This window comes from Lagenorhynchus albirostris, chromosome 8 (assembly GCF_949774975.1).
Source record: "Lagenorhynchus albirostris chromosome 8, mLagAlb1.1, whole genome shotgun sequence".
In the NCBI taxonomy this organism is placed as follows: Eukaryota; Metazoa; Chordata; class Mammalia; order Artiodactyla; family Delphinidae; genus Lagenorhynchus; species Lagenorhynchus albirostris.
The window spans coordinates 31,904,639-31,928,997 of NC_083102.1; the positions used below are offsets into that span (position 1 = coordinate 31,904,639).

General features: G+C 37.6%; 1 protein-coding gene across 1 annotated transcript in view; it reads right to left on the reverse strand.

Annotated features, from left to right (window-relative positions):
• The window catches only part of CFTR (CF transmembrane conductance regulator), a 198,490-nt gene that overhangs the window by 150,768 nt on the left and 23,363 nt on the right, over positions 1-24,359 (reverse strand). Inside the window, exons 4-5 of the mRNA XM_060156169.1 lie at positions 15,509-15,679; positions 11,412-11,520 (exon numbers count right to left, since the gene is read on the reverse strand). Coding sequence (XP_060012152.1) covers positions 11,412-11,520; positions 15,509-15,679 — 280 coding nt within the window. The remainder of the gene's footprint in view (positions 1-11,411; positions 11,521-15,508; positions 15,680-24,359) is intronic.

Genomic DNA, 24,359 nt, shown 5'->3' on the forward strand with positions numbered 1-24,359 from the left:
GAGAACAGCACAAGTGACTACATTCCTGCTGGGAATAATCATGAATCTCAATTTAGATCAGCCTCCCAGGGGAAAATTAGGAAGCCTGAAAATACCTCCTGGGAAATACATCTGGTCTCCCATGGGATCCCCCAGACCAGAACTTAAAGTCACTGTAGATGAGTCTGAATCCTTTAACCATTTTGTTCTACCTGCACACCTAGGACAGAGTCAGATGTTTCTAGAGATGGGGATGTCCGCTGGATATTCAGACCAAGAAAGAAAGTTCAGGTGAAAATAAAAAACTTAGTTCACGCTTGCAATTACATTAAATTAATTAATCCCCAAATAACTTTACTTTAAAAATTACAATTCCAAATCCAAAGCATAGTTGCTTCTAATACGGGAAGAATCATTACTGAAGAACGTCTAAGGTTACATTGTTTTCTATTGTGTGTAGTCAGCAAAATCATCATCATCATCATCTCAACTTGCTTTAAATATATTTTATATATCTTAATCCCAGAAATACAGAAATAAGAAAATAGAAATAATAGAAAATAAGAAAATAGATTCCTAGATACCAAGTGTAATAACCAATTAAATAAGTATCCCAATTATAGTAATGATACAAAAGATACTTTGTAAATACCAATAATTAATATATACATATCTTAAAATATATTCTAAAAAACATTACTAAGACTTATTTCTTAAGTGTCAAATAAATGGAGAGACTTTAAAACTTTCCATAAAATAATCTGAATATTGCAAAGATTACATTCTCCTCCAAGTTATTTTATAAGATTAATACAATCTTCATCAGAATTCCAAGTGGATTTTTTGGATGTGAACCACAAGAGCAGGGACTGTCTTAGTTTATGCAACAATCTCAACATCATGCACAACACCTAGCACAGAATATCCACTCAGCAGATACTTGTTGAATCAATGGATAAAATGATACTAAATTTCATTTGGAAAAAAAAATGAGAGATTAATCAAAAACATTTGAGGAATAAGAATAATGTGTGAGAAGGTATACATTACTGGATATTAAATTATATTATACAGCTATAATAGTATGTGGCATGACAAAGAAATAGACTGACTTATCTGGAATGTTCAAGAACAGGTCCAAGTACATGTAGCAATTTTATATATAATAAAATATGGAATTTTAATTCAGTGGAGGAAGTGCAATAAGCAATGGAGAAACTGGATATTCATTTTTTAAAAATTAGATTTCTATCTCATACATACATCCAAATAAGTTCAAATGGATTCAATAGTTACATGTAAAAGATGAAATAATAAAAACACACATATGTGTTTACACAATATTTGGGTAGAAAGAACTTTTTAAAATGTCAAATGCCAGAAACAGAAAACAAAACAAAAAAAACTATGGATACTGGCAACAAATTTTTAAAAACTGAAACTTCTGATTGTCAAGAAAATAAAAAATTAACAAAACTCACTAGAAACAAATGACAGTCACCTCATACTGCTCAGAATGGCCATCATCAAAAAATCTACAAACAATAAATGCTGGAGAGGGTGTGGAGAAAAGGGAACCTTCTTGCACTGTTGGTGGGAATGTAAATTGATACAGCCACTATGGAGAACAGTATGGAGTTTCCTTAAAAAACTAAAATTAGAGCTACCATATGATCCAGCAATCCCACTACTGGGCATATACCCTGAGAAAACCGTAATTCAAAAAGAGTCATGGGGCTTCCCTGGTGGCACAGTGGTTGAGAGTCCGCCTGCCGATGCAGGGGACGCGGGTTCGTGCCCCGGTCCGGGAAGATCCCACATGCTGCGGAGCAGCTAGGCCCGTGAGCCATGGCCGCTGAGCCTGTGCGTCCGGAGCCTGTGCTCCGTGACGGGAGAGGCCACAACAGTGAGAGGCCCTCGTACCGCAAAAAAAAAAAAAAAAAAAAGAGCCATGTACCACAATGTTCATTGCAGTTCTACTTACAATAGCCAGGACTTGGAAGCAACCTAAGTGTCCATCAACAGATGAATGGATAAAGAAGATGTGGCACATATATACAATGGAATATTACTTAGCTATAAAAAGAAACGAAATTGAGTTATTTGTAGTGAGGTGGATGAACCTAGAGTCTGTCATATGGAGTGAAGTTAAGTCAGAAAGAGAAAAACAAATACCATATGCTAACACATATATATGGAATCCAAAAAAAAAAAATGGTTCTTATGAACTTAGGTGCAGGACAGGAATAAAGATGCAGATGTAGAGAATGGACTTGAGGACACGGGGAGTGGGAAGTGTAAGCTGGGACGACGTGAGAGAGTGGCAGGGACATATATACACTGCCAGATGTAAAATAGATAGCTAGTGGGAAGTAGCTGTATGGCACAGGGAGATCAGTTCAGTGTTTTGTGACCACCTAGAGGGGTGGGAGAGGGAGGGTGGGAGGGAGACGCAAGAGGGAGGGGATATGGGGATATATATGTATACATATACCTGATTCAGTTTGTTATACAGCAGAAACAAACACACCATTGTAAAGCAATTATACCCCAATAAAGATGTTAAAAAAATTTTTTTTTAATTTGAAAAAAAAAAGAAACAAATGACAGGCTGAGGAAAATAGTCTCTCATAGATCAATAAGAAAGAGCAAACACACTAAAATAAAAATAGACAAAGAATATGAAAAGGCAATTTTCACCCCACAAGAAATATGCATAATACATAAAAACAGTTTAAACTCACTAGGAACCAAAAGTAATGCAAATACAAATGATAATATACTGTTTTCCACATAGCAATTTGGAAACATTTTTTAAATGATAATAAGTATTGTTAAAGAGGGCTGAATTTCATACTTCAGTATCAGGAAAGTAAATTAATACATCTTTTCTGGAAGGCAGCTGGAAAATCTACTAAAATTTAGCTTTTAAAGCGATGTGCATTGAAGAATTATTTATGACAGTGAAATATTGGAGGCTATCTAAATATTCAACAATGAGGAACTAATAAACTATGGTACAGCCACATGAGTCATTAAACACTAAAATGATTAGGAAGAGAAATATCTAATGATATGAAAAGGCATTCACAAAACATTAAGAGGAGGAGTAGATTTATAACACATGTAAAGTAATGATCCACCTCCCTTCATTAAGTATATATTCTCACGGGAAAAAATTGGAAAGATAAACATCAAATTTATCAATCATTATCTGATTATTTTCATAATTATAAAAGAATATACTTATGACAACAAATAAATGATAAAAAGAAAACATGCATATAAAAAAATAGAACAGAGTAAACACACATGCAGGCATACACCCAGAATTTATCATAAAATACAAAGACTACTGGCTTATATACCAAAGCAAAGGCTTAAGATTCTGCCTTTGACAGGGTGAACAAGAGTGTCAAATTTTTGTTTATCTTGATACACTAGAGTCTTCTGGAAATTTTTGGCTTTATACAATTGGCTAAATGAAAAAATTTTCCATATTCAGCATAGAAAATGAAACCTATCCAATGCTCCAACTGTACGTAGTTTTTACAAAAATGTATGTATACCATACCACAGGGGTCTCCAACCCCCAGAACTAGGCCACACAGCAGGAGGTGAATGGCAGGCTAGTGAGCAAAGCTTCATCTGTATTTACAGCTGCTCCCCATCACTCGCATTACCTCTTGAGCTCCGTCTCCTGTCAGATTATCGGCGGTATTAGATTCTCATCAGAGCAAGAACCCTACTGTGAACTACGCATGCGAGGCATCTAGGTTGCACACTCCTTATGAGAATCTAATGCCTGATGATCTGAGGTGGAGCTGATGTGGTGATGCTAGCACTGGGCAGCGGCTGCAAATACAGATTATCATTAGCAGAGAGGTTTGACTGCACAGAGACCATAATAAATCAATGGCTTACAGACTCATATCAAAACGCTATCAGTGCATGGCAAGTGACAATTAAGCTGCATCTTATGGAGTAGACTGGACATAAGAAACACACGGGTGTCACTGTCTCCCATTGCCCCCAGATGGGACCATCTAGTTGCAGGAAAACAAGCTCAGGTCTCCCACTGATCCTGCATTATGGTGAGTTGTATAATTATTTCATTATATATTACAATGTAATAATAATAGAAATAAAATGCACAATAAATGTAATGCACTTGAATAATCCTGAAACCTTCCCCCCTCCCCCCAGTCCGTGGAAAAATTGTCTTCCATGAAACTGGTCCCTGGTCCCAAAAAGGTTGGGGACCGCTGCCATACCAAGAAGAGAATCTCAAAAATATTGTTATAGTATCTGTCTACCCTGAATCGTGTTTTTAGATTCAGTGCCTAATTTTAAATGTTTTGCTTTTGGTATTTTCCTTCGAGGGTTCATTGACTTATTAACTATTACCAGCAATGTCTTCACTAGAAATCTAAGCTCTATTCTTCATGTTTTGTAAGAAAACGATCCTAGACTTGCTGATACAACAGCAAAAGTAGGTTTAATCCAGAAAATGCAATAATGGAAGACACGTTAAAATAATTTTAATTTCTGAAGTAATGCTTAGAATCTAGGTATCATTTTTAAACATTAGCAAAATATTTTCCTGTGCCCTATAAAAACGAAATTGGTACTTTAAGACTTGCTTATAGCATATATAGAGAAACAAGTAAATGCAAATAATAGGAGTATTTGTGAAGGTAGGTAGAGATTGTATTTAATGATACAGTAACAGGTAACATTCATAAAGCACTTGCTATGTACCAGGATCTATTCTACATGCTTAACTTGTTTAATTCTCACAATAATTCTATGAAATATGTGTGCTATTATTGTCTCCATCTTACAATCAAAGAAACTGAGACAAAGAGAATTTAAATAACTTTCCCAGTATCAGACAGCTAGCAAGTGGTAAAACTAGGATTTGAACCAGATAGTTTGACTCCAGAGCCCCCCATTTTATTCATAACCTTAAATAGAAAAGACAGTGTTATAATATGACCTGGCAGTTGATCAATTCAAGCATTGTGACTAGTTCAGTATCAACCTACCAAATAAAGTTACAATTTAATATCACTGTAATTTAAGATAAAGCCATTTCTCTAGGACCCGTATCATAGACACATAGTTTAAAAGGTAGAAGGGATCATAGAAACTATACACTTTCACCACATCACACTCATTAGTCACCATAGGATACTGGTTAACTACAAGAAGTAAAGAGGCACCATGTTCACACCAAGAATGAGGAAACTGGGCCCCCTCATATCTAGTTTAAGTTGAAAGTACAAGATCACAGACAATTCCTAACTTACAAATCGATTTTGTTCTAAAATTTCACACGTGAGAACAGACGCATTTTGCCCTAGATACAATATCCTACCAGACATGGTGTTGGATTCCTAGGTTCGCCTTCAAAAGCACATATAATGGTAAATGCTCTTGGAGCACCTCTGTGTTCAATAGTACTGTAAAAGCCTAACCAACCTGCATAACAATGTTTTTACAGAAAGAGATGGATCATCTCCTCCTTGCAGTCTTGGAAGAGAAACATAGTCCCTCCTAGCTATACCTTTGCCCTCTCCATGCACACAGTCATCTATCTACTTCTCTCCAGCAGAGTCTTGAGAGAGAGTGCCGGAGGAAGATACAGAAAGTTAACAGTTAACGTTGGGACACTGCAGTAAACCCTCAGCCACATTTAATCTCAGTGGGATTCTTGTCACTTCTATTCAGGGGCTCTTTGACCATGATTAGTCCACCTACTTCTCTTTTCACAATAACTGTAACTTCTAACTAGGCTTTCTCTTCTTTCATGACCCTGTAAATCCTTGCTACTCAAAGCATGGTGCTAGGGCAAACAGGATCTTCACCAGGGAGCTTTTAGAAATGCAGAATCTCAGGTTCCACCCAAAATCTGCATTTTAGCCAGATGGGAGGGGGAAGTGGTTGATATGCATATAAAAGTTTGAGAAACACTGTCCTTCTGTCATTAAAGGACTTAATATTTATTTTTTTCTAAAATTTTTTTGATATTATCATTTTTAAAAAATCAAACTAAAAAATTCCACGTGTACCACCCCCTAATACCCTCACCTTAGATTCTAGCGAAAGTCAGATGCATTCAGTGATAACGTTCCTGCTTGTCTACCTCAGTCAGAATCACCCGGGGAACTTTAGCCCCGAGCTCATCCCAGACCAATTAAGTCACATTATCTGGGGTTGGGCTGCTGGTTACTCTAAAGTAAAAATTCTCTGTTTCAAAGAAATCTAAACCCCATGATCTTCCAAACCTGGACACAGGAACTGGGTAGTACACTGTGGGGAGCACAGGAAGTACAGCATGTGTGTTATGGATGGGGGTTCTAGTAGAGGGTAGAAATATTCAGGATGTAGGGTGAGTGTAGGCAGTGTAGCATTCAAGTCCCTGCTGGGGTTAGAGAAGCAGCTAGATATGGGGGGATGTGAGAGGAAGCTGAGAAAAGAGGTCTTCATGACAGGCATCTAGAAAATTTGCTGGAGGTAGGTGACCTTAGGTGAAAGGGACAAAAGTAAGTCAAAGTGCCTAAGCCAGAGACTACCTGTGTGCAGAATTCCCCAAAACACTCTCTTAGTTAGCAGTATGCTTAAATTCAACACCTACCCAACGTGTCTGTCAAAACATAAGGGACAAAGATCTTTTGCAAGAGAGACTGTGGGACTTGAAAACTCTAACAGCCTAAGTCCTAAGACTTCTTTATGACTTTAAACTTCTTGGAGTTTAAGAAATTTAAATAATAAAAGTAGTTTGACTCAAGTTGCACTGACATTTATCTCAATTTGATGATGGAAATATGCCCAGAGCTGCCTAGGAGTCAAGAATATATTTGAGTGAATGCTTGTAAATTTCTTATCATAATAAAAGTATTGTGATAACCATATTCTCTCAGTAATCTGCCTAGAGGACTCCCTTCCCTTGGCTTCCCTCTGACTGTCCTTAATTGACTTGCACACACAATTCTTCAAAGGCCAGTTTTTCCTTTATGCTGGGAGTCTTAAATGTTAAAGGCAATGTTATATCTGGCTGCTGAGTCAAATGGAGAAAAAACAAGTACACAGTTAATCATGAGAGGCCATAGCTAATACGATTTAAAATTACATCAGTACTGCAGAGACACAAACTCTTTCATGATGGCATTTCCTTTTTCTCTTAACCTTTCACAGTCAACAGCTTCTTTTTTTTTTTTTTTTTTGGCCACACCAGCATGGCATGTGGGATCTTAGTTCCCTGACCAGGGATCAAACCCGTGCCCACTGCAGTGGAAGCTCGGAGTTTTAACCACTGGACTGCCAGGAAAGTCCCAACAGCATATCTTATAGTACTTTTTCTATCAGTCCTGAAACCAATCAAATATTCTTTATACCACAATGATCCTGGTTTAGAGGGATTAAGAACACACAGGATATCTTGAAATATGTCCACCTTTTACCAAGAGTAGTGTTATAGCAACTTCAAGAATCCCTGCTCATTTAATGGAAATTAAAACATTACCAAGATGACACACACAGAAGAAAGAAGAACTCCCCAGAAAAAATACAATAAATACTAAGGCATTGGTATAAGTTGTTTAAAAGAATAGAGGTCTTATTATAACAGTGAAATTTTCTCCCCTTCTTTTCTTCCTGTAACAGACAGAAAGGATGAGGTAGAGAGATCAGATGCTCTGAAAAGCTTACACTCATCTTAATGACCACCATATAAGTTCTTAAAGACTTAGCCCCCGTTTTCAACGTTTTTACCACTTAAAACCGCACAGTGAGGCCGTGAAGCCTTTACTCTGTGACAAGGGTGAGAAACCCACAGCCTCACCACACCTGTGCCATTGCCAATGTTAATTTCCTCTCCATGCCTTCTCACCATACACATTTCAGCTGCTTTCCCCATCGGTTCTTTTCCTCACCCATTTTCTGCTGGTTATCAGTAGAAGTTGAGCTGATGGAAATCAACTTTGCCCTTTAAACATGCTGTCAGTTCCAGACCAGTGGCCCTGGGCTCAGCTTAGATCAGGACCACCACTCAGTCCCCTCAATCCCACCCCTGGGTAATTAATACACCAAGAAAGGCTTTAAGATTCCTTTTGCTGGGATATTTTTAAGCTTGAGAAGTTTAAGAATAAGTTAGTCCTTCTCCACATCCACTCCATTCTTCTACCCTTAATTTTCTCTATATGTTTGACTCTTAGCACTGCTGGCTCTTGGGTGGATTCCACACAGTTCCTTCCCAAGTATAAGTGGGAAGAGTCCAGTTGGTTCTCCTGTCCTGCCACCTGCTCTGAACTTTCTTCAGATTTGCCCCTGAGGTGACCCTGGGAGAATCTTCAACATTCAAGCTTTTAACCTATATCTCCTGAGCAGATGGCAAAGAAGCTCAGCAGACCCAAGACTGATTACTACAGTCACCATTCTATTGAGTACCCACATACAATCGTTACAAATATAGTTACATAGCAATTATAATCTGATCTAATGCAAGGGTCATAGGTTTTGGAACCAAAGAGACCTGGCTATCACTCAAATTTACCACATGCGTAACGTTGGAAAAGTTACTTATTTTCCTGCATCTCAATTTCCTTTTCTATATATTTGAGATACTAATGTGTGCTCCATGGAGTTGCTAGGAGAATGACCTAAAATAATCTGTATAAAGGGCTTAATGCTCAACCTGGAACAGATTAGGTACTCAATAAATATTAAACTATATTTTGTTTATTTTTTGATCTGTGTATACCAGACCAAAAATAAATTTTATAAATACGTTCATGTATCATCTAAATTTTCATGTTTAGGTGACTGCTTTGGTTCACATGAAACTTCTCTGCTGGTGGAATCTAGAGGAATAAATTATCTCACAAGGCAGGCTGAGCATAAAAGGGACTTAAGAATTCAGCCTCTCTCCCAGCTTCTACTCAGTTCTGCTTATGTTAACCGATGGAAGCAGCATGTGATGGAGAACATGAAGAGAAAATTTTGAGTTTCTATACAATCTTAGTTATGACATAACAATTATTTGAAATATCATTCACTTCAATCCAAGGATGACCTATTAAGAATGTTGCATTCTCGGGACTTCCCTGGTGGCGCAGTGGTTAAGAATCCGCCTGCCAATGCAGGGGACACGGGTTCGATCCCTGGACCGGGAAGATCCCACATGCCGGGGAGCAACTAAGCCCATGCACCACAACTACTGAGCCTGTGCTCTACAGCCCGCGAGCCACAAGTACTGAAGCCCGCATGTCTAGAGCCCGTGCTCTGCAACAAGAGAAGCCACCGCAATGAGAAGCCCACACATCGCAACGAAGAGTAGCCCCCTCTCACGGCAACTAGAGAAAGCCCACGTGCAGCAACGAAGACCCAACACAGCCAAATAAATAAATAAATAAAATGGGTGACATAGATTAGTGGCTATATTAGTACAATACTAGAAAAATAACTCAGTGCTGAACATATATTTTTTAAAAAAAGAATGTTATATTCTTATATACTATGGGCAGAGTAAACTGTACTTCTATACACTGATACAAATGCAGAGAGTATACTCATTAAGGCAAACAACAAAACATTTTAAAAAATTAAGTCAAATGGAGCCAGAGCTATGGATAAAATTGTTCCCCCAAACTGGGACTTCCCTGGTTGATGCAGTGGTTAAGAATCCGCCTGCAAATGCAGGGGACACGGGTTCGATCCCTGGTCTAGGAAGATCCCACATGCCATGGAGCAACTAAGTACATGTGCCACAACTACTGACACCCGTGCGCCTAGAGCCCGTGCTCCGCAACAAGAGAAGCCACCGCAATGAGAGGCACGTGCACCGCAACGAAGAGTAGTCCCCGCTCGCCGCAGCTAGAGAAAGCCCGTGTACAGCAACGAAGACCCAACGCAGCCAAAAATAAAATAAATAAATAAAAATTTTAAAAAATTGTTTCCCAAAGCTCTCGGTGCTCTCATTAAGAAAAATCACCTGAAAGATATCTTAAAAGATAGTTAATTCTCCAGCTACCTTATTCATATTTACAGATAAAATATTTTCACCCCCAAACTGCTGCAGGTTTCTACAGAGATAGATAGATAGATAAATAGATAGATAGACAGACAGATAGACGGACATCAATAGATAATTTCAAAAGCCAGAGCATTTCTCCCAGGAGGTAATCAAGAGCATTACAAAACGCTGGGGACCTAAATGTGGTCATCTTTGTCAAAATAAATGTGTAAATGTATTTATTTGCTGTGTATTAAGTACAAGTTCTTAAAGCAATGCAACTTGCATGGCATCTCTTCGGGAGACACTATGGCAACCCTCACTCCCAAAGGCATGAAGACCAATATAATTACAACACAAATCCATTCAACTGGTACCTAACCTCCCAAAGCAAATATTGTGCACAGCCTTTACTTGAAGACTAAATAAGTTTTCAATTTGCCATCAGTTTTACAGGTTACAGTCAAGGATTCCGAATAATGTTCTGGTGAGGTAAAAAATAATGGATCAGAGTCATATTTGACAACAGCTGAGGAACATCCCAGACTGCACTTAAACACCATAAAGCCTGGGATCTTCACGCATTGAGCTCTCTTCACAATAAGGAAGACATAGGAGACTAAGAAAACATACTGCAGGAGTACCTCACTGCCATATTTTTAATTTTTGCTATTTTTTCTTGAAACAATTCAGCATGCAGATATGATTTCAAAATATTACAAACACTCATATATGTAATTGCTGAATTTTACCTAATTCTCCTCCTGACATTGTCTCCTGACTTTCTCCTGTTGAATACAGGAAAATAAAATCATCAGCAATCTCATATACCAGTAATATAATGTGATTTGGGATCATAACAGAAAATAACTTTTTAAAAGAAATTTATTTTACTGAACCCATTTGAAATTATAAATGGCCACCTGTGTTCCAGGACATCCTAGTTCCAATGCATTTTTTACTTGTCTCCACTAGAGTTTTAGCGGTTTCTTTGTATTCAGAGTTAGCCTTTTACCTGTGTATCAGATTACCCTAGTCCTTCTATAATCATAAAAATGAATATAGGGACTTCCCTGGTGACGCAGTGGTTAAGAATCCGCCTGCCAATGCAGGGGACACGGGTTTGAGCCCTGGTCCAGGAAGATCCCACATGCCACGGAGCAACTAAGCCCATGCGCCACAACTACTGAGCCTGCGCTCCAGAGCCCACGAGCCACTACTACTGAGCCCACGTGCCACAGCTACTGAAGCCTATGCACCTAGAGCCCACGCACTGCAACAAAGAGTGGCCCCTGTTCGCCGCAACTAGAGAAAGCCCACGTGCAGCAATGAAGACCCAACAAAGCCAAAAATAAATAAATAAATAAAATGAATATAATTATTTTACCCATAATGAACTTACAGATGAGATCCTTACCCCTAAATATAATATGATTCCATAGAACATAAATCTCCAGAAAAAGCATCGCCGAAGGGCATTAATGAGTTTGGGATTTTTCTTTGAGGCCAGTTCTCTATCCCATTCTCTGCAAAGGAATACAAAGTGGGATCAGTAAGTTGCATGTGCAAGTATCTGAGTTCTCTAGTTCCCTTAACATAGTTTTATTCACACAAGTACATTCAAGGAAATTAACCCAAGTGACTAAAGAGACAAAACCTTGTGGGGACCTTCCAACACCAACGCTCAGGCAGATGTTTCGCAGAATTCAGTGCTCCGCCATATATCAATTTTCAAGGAGTTGACTTCATGAAAAGGCCACACTATACGTGTTAAAGAAAGGTTCTGGGCTTCTAAGAAGCAATGAATGCAAGAGGTGGACAAATAAAATATGACTCTTATGAATACACATTGCTGTGCTTAGAACAAGGTGAAAAATAAATACTTAATTTTTTCCCCTTCACCTCTTGATCTTTACCTGTTTAGAATTGTAGTGGATTGTACAAAATCTAACTGTCAAACCAAAAACAAGATTAAAAGTCAGGTGGATTTTTCTGTGATTTAACATTAGAAAAACTTGTTGTTTTTAAACGTAGGGGTATGAAACAAGTATCATCAACTTTGATTTTCAAATACTAAAGTCATTCTTTACAATAAGCATCTTTGGAAAATTAGAATAGAACCATATTCTATATTTTCTGGCAGGAATAGAAATAAGTCTGAAAAATGGTTGGTGTCAAATAAATGTCTTTGTTTTCTTTTAAATACTATACATTCATCAGCCGATTATATTTACATTTTTGCCACTACTTTCTGTTCATAAAAACCCTCTTTCTCTTCCCAAGTGGATAAAATATATCCCTAAATGTTACCCTCATCTTCATTTTTAAACTGTACAGAGATGAAAAGTTTCACAGGAAAGAACTATATAAAGACTTTATATTTTATCAACAGTTATTCTCATTACTATCCATCTACCATTATTAGAGGTGGTTCTAAGTTACTCCAAAGGAAGACCACACAGCTGAGATTTGAGGGCAGGTTTGGCAGTCATGGGCATTGTGCATGGACACTGGCTCCCCTGAGAAGCTTACTCTCTCTCATGCCTAATTACGCTATGCCACCCATCTACCTGCTCACACTCTTCCCACTCTTCCACTCACACACAAGACTTGCCTCCCATCCATGTCATTTGGTGATTCACAACGGGGTAAGAAGCTAAATGTGGAGACAGATTCTGCCTCTCTTTCAAAGGAAGAATGAGTCAGATGAGAAAGCCAGGAAGAGAGGTGGTACATAAACCAAAGAAATGGTTTCAAGTTGGGAAGAATTGGTCAACCCTGAAGTCATGGTAGGAAGATGTCATTATATTTGACATTAAGAGACCTCTGGTGACCCTAGTCAAGGTCATTTTAGGAATATGGTAGACCCAGAAACCATATTTCAGGGAGCTGAGATGTAAAGGAAAAGAGAAGTAGAGAGACCAGGAGAGCACAGAGATATTACCTGTGGGGGGAAAAAAATGAATGAGGTAGCGATCTGAGAGGAAGGCAAAGCTGGGGGATGTTTCAGTGGATGGGACTTGAACTACTGGACCCTGAGGGAAGGAATCAGCAATGAGAGTACATGGGGTAGTTCCCACAATACCACAACAGACCCAGTAAGCATTCCAAACACCAAGAGTTGAATCATAGTGGAAGAAATTTTATACTTATCACGTTTGTAGCTTAGCTACAATCATGGAATGGATGTGCGATCTGCATACAGGAGTAATGCACAGGGTTCAAATCCACGGCCACAAACTAAGCCTGATGGGCCAAGGTACCTCAACCACATGGTAACCACCTAGGGCCTTCGTCACATATCATCTTTGAAATCTGTGGCCAGGGTCACTTTCCAAGGGTGCAGAGATACAAAGCACTATAAGTGATATTTCACTCTTTCAAAATACTTCAGTAAATTCTAAATAACAATTTTTACAAAAAAGAAATAACAGAGTGAAGAAGAGATACCCCCAAAAAGACAAAAATAATAAAGATAAAGTTTATGGACTTATGCCGGCTCAGTGTTGGATTGAAATAAAATAGGTACATTTTAAACATTGAATTGATATGGAGACACAATGAAAACTGAGGAGAAAAAACTGTTAGGCCAGATAATCCTACAAATTCAGGTTATGTCCTCTATTTGGCCATAAGTAAAAATAAATCTGGAGTATGCAGGTTTTGATTAATCTAGTCCTACTCTGATTAATCTTTCCCTCAGCATCCATTTAGAACTTAGATATTCATTAACTACTATATTATTTTGAACTTGCTGATATACCTACAATATACTATGTTTATATATTTTATCTCTGCAGAAGTGTTACAGGTTTTTACATAATGCTAGCCATTTCACATTCAATCATCATTCATTCATTCAACAAATATTTACTGATCACCTACTACAGTCAGCCCTTCATGTCTGCGGGTTCCTCATCCTCAGATTCAACCAACTGGGGATGGAAAATACTCACCAAAAAAAATTCCAGAAAGTTCCAAACAGGAAAACTTGGATTTGTCATGTGCCAGCAACAATTTACATAGCATTTACATTTTATTACGTATCATAAGTAATCTAGAGATGATTTAAAATATACAAAAGGATATGCGTCGGTTATATGCATTTTGTATAAGGGACTTGAGCATCCATAGATTTTTATATCCAGGGGGAATCTAGCAAGGGACAACTGTATATACCAGACCCTATTCTAGACCCTATTCCAGGCACATCATAAACTGAACAAATCAAACAAAAACAAAACAAAAAAATATATCCCTGCCCTCATGGCACGTACACACACTAAGTACTCGACATTAGGAGCTGGACCTTGAACTTGGAAATGTGAAGCTGCTACTCCCACTAGCCTAATTCTTTGAATAAAATCAAGAAAAAGTAAGGCTGAATATCTTGTCTTGAAATTTCAAAAGAAATTCAATGAATTTCATGAAAATAAGGTAAACAAATTGCAAATCTACTCAACTATTTTATTTTGGTGCAGTAAAAAGTAGCTACTTCTTTTTCTCTTTCTTTTTCCTGTCAACTCCCTCTCCCCTTTCCCCTTCATCTGGTATCAGACCCTGTACTCCTGGCACAAGACCCAGTCTAGCTCATTCATAGATTGTTGTTGGTCCAAGGAGTGAGCCTGTGACTCAAAACTTTCTGGGATTTTTCACATGTGGCCACAGAGAAAGGACTCTTTCCTCTGTGGTCTATAAAAATGTGAGCAAAGAGTTCTGAGGACCCACTCCATGGAGGAAGCTGGTCTGAGAGAATAAAACCAGTCCCTGGTTCCACTGAGTCCCTAAGGCCAATTCTCTACCTAGGCCTTCACACAGGTTGACTACATGAACCAATGAATTCCCTCTTAAATAAATTCTCTGGCAACCAAAAGGATTATAACCAGTACTCTTAGAAAGGGAGACTTCTTTACAATGGGAAACACTGTTCCTGGGGAGGCCAGGAGTATAGACCTGGGTTTGAACCACAGCTCAATCAATTATTAGCTGGAAAATTACATCATCTCTCTGAGCCTCAGTTTGCTCTTCTGTAAGAAAGAGATAATGATGCTTTCCTTCCAGAGTGGCTGAGAGGAGATATTACACCTGGCATTCAAAATATACTCAAAAATATGAAATTTTTACATTTCTTTGACATCCAACAGCCTTTACCCTAAGATTTCCAAGTATGTACATTTGTATTCACACATTAAGATTTTGGAGGCAAATGTACACAACTTGCTTCATAAAGATGTGATTCCAGTCTTCACAGAATCCACGTAATAGTCTTCAAAGACAGGTAGCTTCTCAGAATTCAAATATGTGTTTTTCCAAAAAAGGTCCTATCTCAGGAAAATGGTTTTTCTTCTTTCATCCTTTCATTGTTTAATTCTTAACTAATCAAGACTTCATCAAGAAAATAGGATGTTCCTATTATAAGTATGCCATTTTAAGAATTAAACCCTCTAATGTCAGTTCTCTAGTCTCTAAATAATATTAATTTCTCTCCTCAATAAACAATGTGTATGAACATACCTTTCCAATTTTTCAGATAGATTGTCAGCAGAATCAGAAGAAGAGATATGGTATATGTCTGACAATTCCAGGCGCTTTCTGTACCCTTTCCTCAAAATTGGTCTGGTCCAGCTAAAATAAAGAGAGGAGAGACAGATATAAATGTTAACTTGATTTGATCTCCAATGTAGACTTGGAATCGGATACAGTTTCAAATTTTATAGCATGTGGAAAATGGTGGTAGTGCATAAATATGAGAATAAAATAAGTCAACTTATATAAGTGCCAGGGAGTCATATCTTACAGAACACAACTATATAAAACATCATCACCTCTGAACTGATGTGACTATAGCTTTGTCTAAAAGGATGGGGGATGACGGTAGAATCATCATCTTTCCCAGAGGAAAAAAAACAAACTGCTAAACATTCTATACTAAAAGTATTCTTCAAGAAAAAAAAAGAAGAAAATTCCCCAAAATAACCAGATACTAGGAGTTTATAGTTTGCTGAAGTCCACTCTCTACCACTTCAAATACAAAATGATCTGTGAATAAGAAGACAGACCCTCAAACAACACCCTTATATAATTTTGTTAACCATAGCTCACAGTACTCAGCAATGAGCTATTTGTTGAATGAACTGACTGTAGCTGGAGTATCAATTTGTTGACTTAATCATCACCGCTGAATGAGGGTGGGGATCATAATTTTATGTTTTGTCTCCTCACCCCATAGCAGTTACGCACATCTGCCCTCTAGGCATCTAATAAATAACAATTTATGATGGAAGCTAGGGAAGCTGGCATAGTAAATACCTATGCAGGATACTCCAGTTATTTTCAAATACATTGTTTCTAACTACTGTGAATAAGGAAAAATAATCATCACAGAGATAAGAAAATCTAAAAAGAAGTCAAAGACAAGGGAAAACAAAGAGGAAGGAGAGAGGGGCAGGAGAATTGTAAAACAAAGAAATCACGTACAAAGAGAAACTTCTAAATGAAATTTGAGCAAATGAGACCTTTCTCATGTGAAATTTCATATATTTATTTTTTAACATCTTTATTGGAGTATAATTGCTTTACAATTGTGTGTTAGTTTCTGCTTTATAACAAAGTGAATCAGCTGTACATATACATATATCCCCACATCTCCTCCCTCTTGCATCTCCCTCCCACCCTCCCTATCCCACCCCTCTAGGTGGTCACAAAGCACCGAGCTGATCTCCCTGTGCTATGTGTCATATATTTATTAAAGAAAGGAATTGAACTTGGAATCAGTGATTCCCAACATATGCTTTTACCCTTACCATCTTTTCTTCAGAGAGTCCTAAAATTTGGTGTCATTGAGACGCTGGTAATACATCAACATTCATGTTACCCACCAAAAATCAACAGGGAGTGTTTTAGCAATATCTGAGAAGCAAAATAAACTTATACTAGGAAAATTATTCTAGCAAAGCCATTCAGAATAAAAAGAGGAAATGCTATGCCAAATGCAAACATTTTGACATTGTTTCAGGGCAAAACTTTGCAGAAGGCTCTCATGTCCACCTTCACCACTCCCACCCCAAGAGTCCAGATTCTTGTTTACACTTCCCTTGTCTCCACCTTCTTCAGTCAGCCACTGCCCTGTGTTCCTGATGTCTCTACAACTTGTCCTTCCTTAAAATTTACCTGAATTAAGACCCAGCTCAAGGACTTTGCTGGTGGTCCAGCAGTTAAGACTCCACCCTCCCAATGCAGAGGGCCCAGGTTCGATCTCTGGTCAGGGAACTAGACCCCACATGCCGCAACTAAAGACCCTGCATGCTGCAATTAAAGATCCAGCGTGCCACAACTAAGACCCGGCACAGTCAAATAAATAAATAAATATTTTTAAAAAAAAGACCCTGCTCAAAGGCTCAGTAGTTTCACCAACCATTTCTGACCAAGATATCAACGAGTGACAATGGTTTAATATGTCAGTTTCTTCCATTAACTTGCAATATTTGCATCTTAACAAGAGCCTTCAAACTTCAGCAAAGGGTGATAATTGTTTTATCTTTATTGCCCAGTGTGATCCATGGGCAATTTCTCCTGGAGAGCAAGAATGAAAATAGTTAAGGACAGTCTGAACACAGCAGTTAAAGAAGTGCTGTGATCATGCAGCATCTGCATTGGGCATCGTCTGTGAGACTGCTGACACACCTGCCTGGCACTCACAATCTAGTAGCCAACATAAGCACTTTGGAAGCACATTTGCCAATACAGGGGGCAGTAAGGGTGTGAAAAATCTGGGACAGCAATTTAGGATATAAACTCCATTCTGTTGGTTATAAGCCTTTGTAAACTTAAGAAGTGAAAAGGTGAAGCAAGTGTTTACTACTAATAAAAAAATTATGTGTATATAGCACTTTCACAAACACTAGCATATTGTGATTTTCACTGGAAAGTCTTGATAGGTAGGTAGAACAAGAAGAGATCATTGCCCTACTATAATGATAAAGAAATGGAGGCTCAAAGATGTTAAATTTGTCCGTTACTAAATGCCACAAACTAGATTTTTACCACATTCTTCTGATGTTATTTCTTCCTTTACCGTGTTCAGCTCTTGTGTTTAGGAAAATTAAACTTGGTGGGTTATTCTAGACATAGTGCTGGAACGTGGGTCTGGAAGCAGGGAGACCAGAAGCTAGCAGACTGCAGGCAGTAGTGTGGTGTCGTGTACTGACAAACCTTTAACCATGCCTTCTCCAGGAAAACAAAAAACAAAAAGTGACTTATGGTATTTGCCAATTTCTGTGGTGTAAATACTCCCACCATGACCAGTTTCAAGTCACCAAATGTGAAGTCACTGAACACAGAGTTGGGAAGAGAAACACAGCTGCATATTATAAGATAGTGTGATTACCATTCAGATACAATCAACATAACCTCAATACATAGGTAATAATTATGTAGTGATAACTTTTCAATTATTACCTTTGTTTTAATATAATTTATTTAATTGTAAGTGTAAATCAATTATTTTTTAATACTAGTTGTACTTAACAACCAGCTCACAAAGTTCCTGAAAATTTAACAATCAGCTCAGCCAGAAAGGGTCAACAGCAATAGATCACTGACTGCCAGATGGTTGACAGACTCAGAACAAGGGTAATAGCATTGAGAATGGAAAGGAAGGGGCCTATGGAAAATTTAGAAGAGAAAAATATACTGCATGTATTAATAAACCTTTCATTTTCAGTATGTTTGAAATTGTTAAAATATGAAACTAAATTTATAAATAAAGAGAAGTTCACTATCTGTAAATATTACAATACCAAAGACATTTTCAGGAAATTTAAAAACAAATCTTTTCTTTCTTTTAAAAAGTAAATAAACAGGGGCTTCCTTGGTGGCGCAGTGGTTGAGAGTCCGCCTGCCGATGCAGGGGACACGGGTTCGTGCCCCGGTCCGGGAAGATCCCACATGCTGTGGAGCAACTAAGCCCGTCTGCCACAACTACTGAGCCCACGAGCCACGACTACTGAAGCCCGCGTGCCTAGAGCCCATGCTCTGCAACAAGAGAAGCCACCGCTCACAGCAACGAGAGAAAGCCCGCATGCAGCAATGAAGACCCAATGCAGCAAAAAATAATAATAACAATAAATAAATAAATTTATTATATATATATATGTATCCTAAAGTTTTCAACGAACTTAAAAAAAGTCTGGTACCCAGACACACTGTGCACTTAACGATAAGAGTCTTCAGGTTTTATTAAGGAAAAATGCTATCACTTGATTTTTTTAAATATATACACACGCATATACACCATGAAACTGTATTTAGTTTCTTTTCTTAGGACAAAATTTCCGATATCTACATAAATTTAGAGTGACTTGTAATTCCTTATGATGAAAAGAATTTTCCAATTATAGACACTATTAAAGCTTTGATTTTCATGAAACCTATCCCCGTAAAACCACATAATTAAAGCTTATAATCATTTTTCCATTTGACATTTGGCTTTTATTAATCCAACAGAGACATCTGACATTTTCATCTGCTAGAATTTAAGATGAAGGTCAGGTATCAGATCTTTTCAGTTTCAAATGATTTTGTTTGTATAAAACAATCATGCCTCCACATTATTTAACATTACTTTTGATTTAACTAGCCAGATAAAATGAAATGAAATAGCAAATTCAAACCCATGGTTGCATGACACATCTCCTAAATACTGACAAACGGATACACTCAAATGTCTCAGCCTTTTTCCTTTTTGCATGAAATAACACTTGAGGAACTAAGTAGAAATTACTCTAAACTGCTTAGTATGGACAAAATTAAATACGCTAGAGGTTTTCTCATCATCCAATATATTTACCATGAGTTTGAAATAGCCCAAATAAGCTGGATAGTCCTAACTAAAGAAAACGGTGAAGTTGAGGCTGAGGAAAGAGGGGGAATCATTTGAACAGACTGTAACAACAAATCTCAAATTCCTGCAGCATACTCTGCCAGTTTGCTTTAGGTTTTTTGATAAATGGCTATGATGGGAAGAATTGATTTGAGACCAGAAGTCATTTCATCTCTAAAAGGATGTTTCTTTTCTAATTCACATAAATAACACTTCAAATGTCACAGTTATTTTATCAACTTAGATCTGGTGTTATCTTATAGTTGGATATGTTTTTTCTCAATGAATTTTAGTAAAAATAAAACTTGAGAAAGTAGTGGCATCTAGCTCTCAAAAGTCCTGTATAAAACTTGTAGGCTTCAAGAATGCACCCCAAAGTCACAGCACTGGGGTGAGGGTCAAGTCGGTGAGTCTCTGTCCTCTCATCCCACAAGGTAATTAAACAGGGTTTGCTGCTTACCCATAAAATGGTAAATTTATAATAAATAACCACTTTAGTCAGCTCAATCACCTTTTTGCTTGCTAAAGATGAGCTATTTTTGTGTTTGAGAGTTAATTTCTCATGAGGCTCCTAGTTTACCAAGAGAACAGTAGAAGTTCTTTTTCTTTCTGTAGATGAGTAAACAGTAAATGTAGTCAATGAATTTTAGAAGATTTGGAAAGATAATTATTTGCTGCTCAACAAAACACTACAAACCAATTCTGAAAAACGTTCCGGAGGCCCAGAAATTAAAACCATAACATAAATTACTTTAACTTCATGCTTAATGAACCTAAACATTAAATAGGAAATCGATCTGCCCATTTTAAAAGATGCTCCCAAATATAAATGTATTTGGAATGTAAGCATATTAAGAAAACTTCAGGAAAGATATTTTCTTTTTTGCTTATCTATATTCACTAATGTTTAACTATGAGCATGTATAACTTTGGAAATAAGGAGGAAGTTCTTTTTAATTAAAGAAGAAGTTACATATTATAATTAGTACTTGCTATGGCTAGCTATGCACATAAACTTTCTAGTCAAATATGTTTTAACTCCATGATTTTCATATAATGCTCACTATTAATTTTCATTTCCCATAAAGCTGCTTGCTTTTCTTTCCTGATATGATTGTCTGAGGTAAAACTTTATAATGAAGACTACAAAACTCCAGTCACCTAACTTCTACTGCAAATCTGTTACTGGAAAAACTGAATTAGTGATTTTAAGAAAACTCTAGGTATTAACTCTGTCATTTTCCAGTCACGTGACCTTGGAAATAGCTTTCTTAAGCTCTCTCAGCTGCAGCTCCTGCTGGAAATAATTACTATGACTACCTGGTTTTCATGGGGGCCAAATTCAATGTTGTCTATAAAATATTACAGCTGTATGTTATTGCATTGCTTCTTCATAGAAACTATTTGGCTTTAGTTTAATTTTCAGAGCACTAGAGTTTATTATTATTGTGATTATAACAAAAGTACTAGCTAACCTTAATAGACTATTCCTATAACTCTCTAAAATTCTAAGTATTTCACATACGTTATTTCACCTGATCCCCACTACAATTCAAGAGATAAGCCCTAATATTATCTCCATCTTACAGATGAGTAACTGAGGCTGAGGGAGCTTAAATAGTTTATCCAAGGCAGAGTTAGAATTTCAAAACAGGACTGTGATACCAAAGCCTACACTTGTACCAAATTTGCCATATTAGGACTAATTTTAGAAGAAGAGAAAAAAAAAGCACACAGATAAGTATAATATGAAAAGCATAAGCAACAATAGAAAAAATAGATAAATTTGACATCATCAAATTATAAAACTTGGGCTTCCCTGGTGGTGCAGTGGTTGAGAATCTGCCTTTAATGCAGGGGACACGGGTTCGAGCCCTGGTCTGGGAAGATCCCACATGCCGCGGAGCAACTAGGCCCATGAGCCACAACTGCAGAGCCTGCGCGTCTGGAGCCTGTGCTCCGCAACAAGAGAGGCCGCGATAGTGAGAGGCCTGCGCACCGCGATGAAGAGTGGCCCCCACTTGCTGCAACTAGAGGAAGTCCTCACACAGAAACGAAGACCCAATATAGCCAAAAATAAATATAAATTAATTAATTAAAAAAAATTGTAAAACTTTTATGCCTCCAAGCAGACCATCAATAAAGTAGAAAAAATAACCCAGAGAAAGGGAGAAAATTTTTGCAAATCATATATCTGATAAGAGACCTGTATCTGGAACATACAAGGGACTCTTACAACTCAGTAATAAAAAGACAACCCAATTTAGAAATTGGCAAAGGATCTGAATAAACGTTTCTCCAAAGAAGATATACAAACACCCCAAAACATATGAAAATATGTTCAACCTCATTAGCCATTAGAGAAATGCAAATCAAAACCACAGTGAGATTCTACTACACACCCGCTAGAAAGGCTAAATAAAAAAGACAGGTAACGATAAGTGCTGACATAGATGTGGAAAATAATATTAGAGCCCTTATACCCTGCTGGTGGGGATGTAAAATTATGCAGCCACTTTGGAAAACAATCTGAAACAAAATATTAAACAGAAAGTTACCATATGACCCAGCAATTCCACTCCTTGGTGTATGCTCAAGAGAAATGAAAATACGTGTCCACATGAAAACTTGTACACAAGTGTTTATAACAGCATTTTTTATAATAAGCAAAAATGCAGAAACAATCCAAATATCTACCAACTGCTGAATGGATAAATGTATAATCCTACAACTTGAATGCTGTTTAGCGATAAAAAAGAATGACATACTGATACATGCTACAACTTGGATGAATCTTGAAAACACTGTGCTAAGTGAAAGAAGCTAGTCACAGAAGACGACACCGTTTCTTTTATATGAAATGTCCAGAACTGGCACACCTACGGAGAAAGTGGATTAGTAGTTGTCTGGGGTGGGGATGAAGGAGGGAATGGGGAATGATTGCTTATGGGTATGGAATTTCTTTTTGGGGTGATGCAAGTGTTCTAAAATTGGTTGTAGTGATAGTTACACATCTCATATACTTTAAGTAGGTAAATTTTTTGGTATGTGAATTATATCTTTAAAAAGCTGGTATTAAGACAAACAGCATAAAGAAATCAATTGTCAGCATGGATTTTAGAAACTTTTCCCAAATGTTTGATTTTCCCTCCTAGAGTTGGCGAAATGCATATTTTTATTACGGTGACTTTGACACTCTAAACGCTTTCATATATGTCAGTGCCTGGGTAGCTGCTACAAGTGTGCAAAGCCCACGAAAGGATCTAAGGATTGATGACATGAAACATGAGTCATATAAATCGTTTATTCCTGGCCCCCGCAAGCAAAGCATTTAATTGCTGGAACTACTGTGAATACAGAAAAAATAAGAATGGTGAGGGAGTAGCACTGGCATAAAAAGACCACTTCTAACAGCTATACTTAATCCATTCACATTTATTGGATTTCAGGGACTCAAGCAATTGAGAGACAATTAGCAATGCTACAAAAAATAGCCCAAGTCCGTGTACTTTAGAAAAGCAGCTCAGAGCATTGTTTCATGGTTTTAGTTTGATTTTTATTCTATCTGGGCATGAAGCCACAAGTAAGAGACACAAAACTGATTATAGCTGGAACAACTGGCTAGAAAGATAGGATGATTAACTACCCAATAAAATTGCTGCATCTTGTATGAGTTCACTTTTAGGAACTCTTTACTAACCTAGAAAGAGAAGTGATAACATTGCTCTCTAACTTCTGATTTTTATTTCCATTGGCAATAATAAATATATCTGGGGGCTTCCCTAGTGGCACAGTGGTTAAGTATCTGCCTGCCAATGCAGGGGACACGGGTTCGAGCCCTGGTCCGGGAAGATCCCACATGCCGCGGAGCAACTAAGCTCGTGTGCCGCAACTACTGAGCCTGCGCTCTAGAGCCCGCGAGCCACAACTACTGAGCCCGAGTGCAACAACTACTGAGCCTGCACTCTAGAGCTCACGTGTCACAACTACCAAGCCCATGTGCCACAACTACTGAAGCCTGCGTGCCTAGAGCCCGTGCTCTGCAACAAGAGAAGCCACCACAATCAGAAGCCCATGCAAGACCCAACACAACCAAAAATTAAAAAAATTATAAAAAAAAAGAAAGAAATATATCTGAAACCAAGAAAATAAGGAAGAGGGGAAATGGATTGGCCTTCTGATTTTATGGTAGAAATGCCACTGGGTTACTGGCTGGCATTTGTAAAAGCTTACAGAGAGAAACTTGTGTGACTATCAGTAAATCACCATTATTTTAGACAATTCCATACTAGCAACAGAGCAGAGAAGCAGTTTTAAGCATGAAAGGAAAAGAAGGAAAACAAGTCCTACGTCATCTTCTAAGGTAGGAACAAAACATACTTCACATGAGTGATGTAAGGATGTCTCACACATGATATATTGATTTAACTGGTATTTATAATTAACCCACTTATTCCCTCACTTTTTTTTTTTTTTTTTTTTTTT